This window comes from Daldinia decipiens (genome assembly GCF_022478715.1).
Source record: "Daldinia decipiens strain CBS 113046 unplaced genomic scaffold F4813scaffold_41, whole genome shotgun sequence".
In the NCBI taxonomy this organism is placed as follows: Eukaryota; Fungi; Ascomycota; class Sordariomycetes; order Xylariales; family Hypoxylaceae; genus Daldinia; species Daldinia decipiens.
This window is the reverse complement of record NW_026054584.1, coordinates 327721-330384: the sequence shown is the minus strand read 5'-3', so window position 1 is coordinate 330384 and position 2664 is coordinate 327721. Positions and strand designations below refer to the sequence as shown.

The following is a 2664-nucleotide window of genomic DNA, read 5'->3' as shown; positions in this document are numbered from 1 at the left end:
TTTAACGCGTACGTATTATATTATATAATACCGGTTAAGATTTTATTCTTAAAACTTATATAATTTAAACATATAAAACTTTTAATTATTATATAATTAATACGTATTAAATAAACGTTATTTAAAATTTAATTTATTATATTTTTAATAATTTAATTAATTAAGGTAAAATCGTGGAAACGCATGTTATACCGCTATTTTACATAAGACTAGGGATTTTCAGGTTACCTGACATGGCTGACTAATCTGACAGGTTTTACCCTAATCATAAAAGCAGACCACACACTAAGAACTGTGATTATTACAGGAAGCGCACATTTTCATTACAACATACACTTCACGGCCGGCAACTTATTCTCAAAGCCTCTTGTTTCTACCAGTCTATCTATACTACCTTCTTACTATACTGATATACATCTGTGTTTCCAATTAGGACCCTAAGATTCAGACCGACTCTTTACTATCACCGGATGTGTGTACTGTGATATCATATTGGATAACTTTCCGAATGCCCCGAACTTCATCCACATCGCTGCTACGATCTAGTGATCCGGTATCTTCTAGCATATACTCCTGACTATTTCTACTGCCGGTAGACTTACATCCCTGAACAGATGTCACACGCGTGTTCAGCATCTCGCTGTCACCGCGGGTCGGGGCCCAATAATTCCGGCCAGAGTTAATCGTCGGCTGACCCGGCTGATAGCTAGATGAGGTGCGCTTTGATGTCGACATAAATACCGACGGAAATAGCCAGTTGAGCGGTCCTTTACACATAGGAAGACAAGCACAGATTATAGCAACATTCTCTTCAATAACTGTCCAAGTTGAAGAAGCAACATCATAGGTGGGATCGGAGCTCGTAGACGAGAAATCGATTGTCTGCATGCGTAGGATGCTCGTTATGGTTACGCTAACAAACCAAGTCAGCCCACTCCCCCTTTTCATTATATATACTCAGTGCCAGGGATAAGAAACCATTCATAACTCACAAGATCCCTAAAGCGAACACAATCATCAGCGCCCATTTCTGCTTCGGCGGCAGATTAGACCGGAGAATGGGTTGCATGGGAAGCACGAGGATTATAATATCTGTAGCGATCGAGAAACCCGCATTCGCATACCAGTTACTAGTGATACTAATGCATGTTCCCGGTACAGACTTGTCCCAGGCCCTACTTATTGGAGTGCACTGCCATATAGAGGAAGCAGCGGTTGCCAGCATATAGCTCAAAATGATACCCAGCAAGACATAGCATGAGATCCTGAACCATCGCTGAAGGAAAATGCGGAGATACAATAGGAGTATAGATGCCTTAGTTAGGTTTAACGTGAGCTTGTAGAATGCTTGGGCAACATAGTAGAGCTGTTTTATGCGTTAGCTTGTTATCTCGACAGAGTGATAGAATTTCACCCGTGCATAGATTACCTTTAGTGCCAACGTTTGATCTTGAATTGGAATATTATATATATGCTGTCCGAACCCGTGTTTACAGGCAGCTATTAAAAGTCCTGAGACGGTCTGCGCGAAAGCCTTAGAGGACAGGAAGGTCAACTGATGTAAAAAATACTGATTTAGACTTGAGTTCACCATACCCACGAGACTATGATCGTCCCATCATCCCATCCAATCCCGGAGCCGGTTTTGAGTCGAGATAGTATCCGTATAGATAGAAACAGCGGGGTAAGCGCAAAAAACACAAAACAGGGAATCTCTATATCAACAACATTACTCTCCAAATGCGAATTCATTTCGATCATAAATGCAGTTGGAAAAACACGTCAGTTTACCAATGCTTTTCTAGATTATTGGATTCCGTGTAGACTAGGTACCTAAGTTATATAATACTCGTATTTGATATTTTCTCTTTCCTTACGCAATTCGTCATCATATGAACTACCCAAAAAGGAAGACACCGTTGTAGTGCTAAGTGTTAATATTACTACAACGTCTAATAATGAGAACATTAGGTTCCCAATTTGGCAATCGACATGGACGGGTGTGTCTCTAAAGTACGAGCCTATGGTCGTATTGTTGCTTAATTCCGCTATTTTATTGGTTAGGAACACGTTGCTCTGGTATTACAATCAAGTTACTCAGCTATACAAACCCTTCGGTATTCGGTCTGCCGGGCCTCGTAATTCAAGATGACGAACTCCAAGGTAACTCACACTAATGCATTTTCTCTATAGTTGTATCGTTTGTCATGAGTTTTCTCAAGGGAAGGCTTTTTTACAACCAGAGTGCATACATACAGGTAGTCAACCGCTTCGAGCCGAGAAAAGACAATAGGAAAAAGAATCAAAACGTGGGGGTTTGTTAAGTCGACACCACATAATCAAAACTTGACAGCTAACGTAACAAATATTCTCTATAGATAATATTAACTTTTATATACCGGTTTTCGACGTAAAGTCTATATGATACAATCTCGAACATGCCGGTTTACCATGCTAGTTTATCCCTAACTATCCAATGTGCAGGCAATTGTAATCAGACCCAGTAGTAGGTTACCTATTATATTCCGACCTCACTTACTCCCTTGGATGCCATAACAAATCAAAGAACTCGCAATGGTGCTGTTGAAACCATTTAGTCCTGACAATATGATCGTGTATATTGCAAATGTCAAAAATCCCATCCCAGAACAGGACTTTTATATT

General features: G+C 40.1%; 1 protein-coding gene across 1 annotated transcript; it reads right to left on the bottom strand.

Annotated features, from left to right (window-relative positions):
* Positions 1-292: 292 nt before the first annotated feature.
* Positions 293-1829, bottom strand: F4813DRAFT_372885 (uncharacterized protein). The gene is made up of 4 exons (XM_049244750.1): positions 1597-1829; positions 1430-1534; positions 993-1366; positions 293-913 (listed from the first exon to the last, which is right to left on the bottom strand). Exons 1-4 carry the CDS (start codon positions 1759-1761, stop codon positions 445-447), a joined length of 1113 nt encoding a protein of 370 aa, XP_049096011.1. The 5' UTR covers positions 1762-1829; the 3' UTR covers positions 293-444.
* Between the last annotated feature and the right edge of the window lie 835 nt (positions 1830-2664).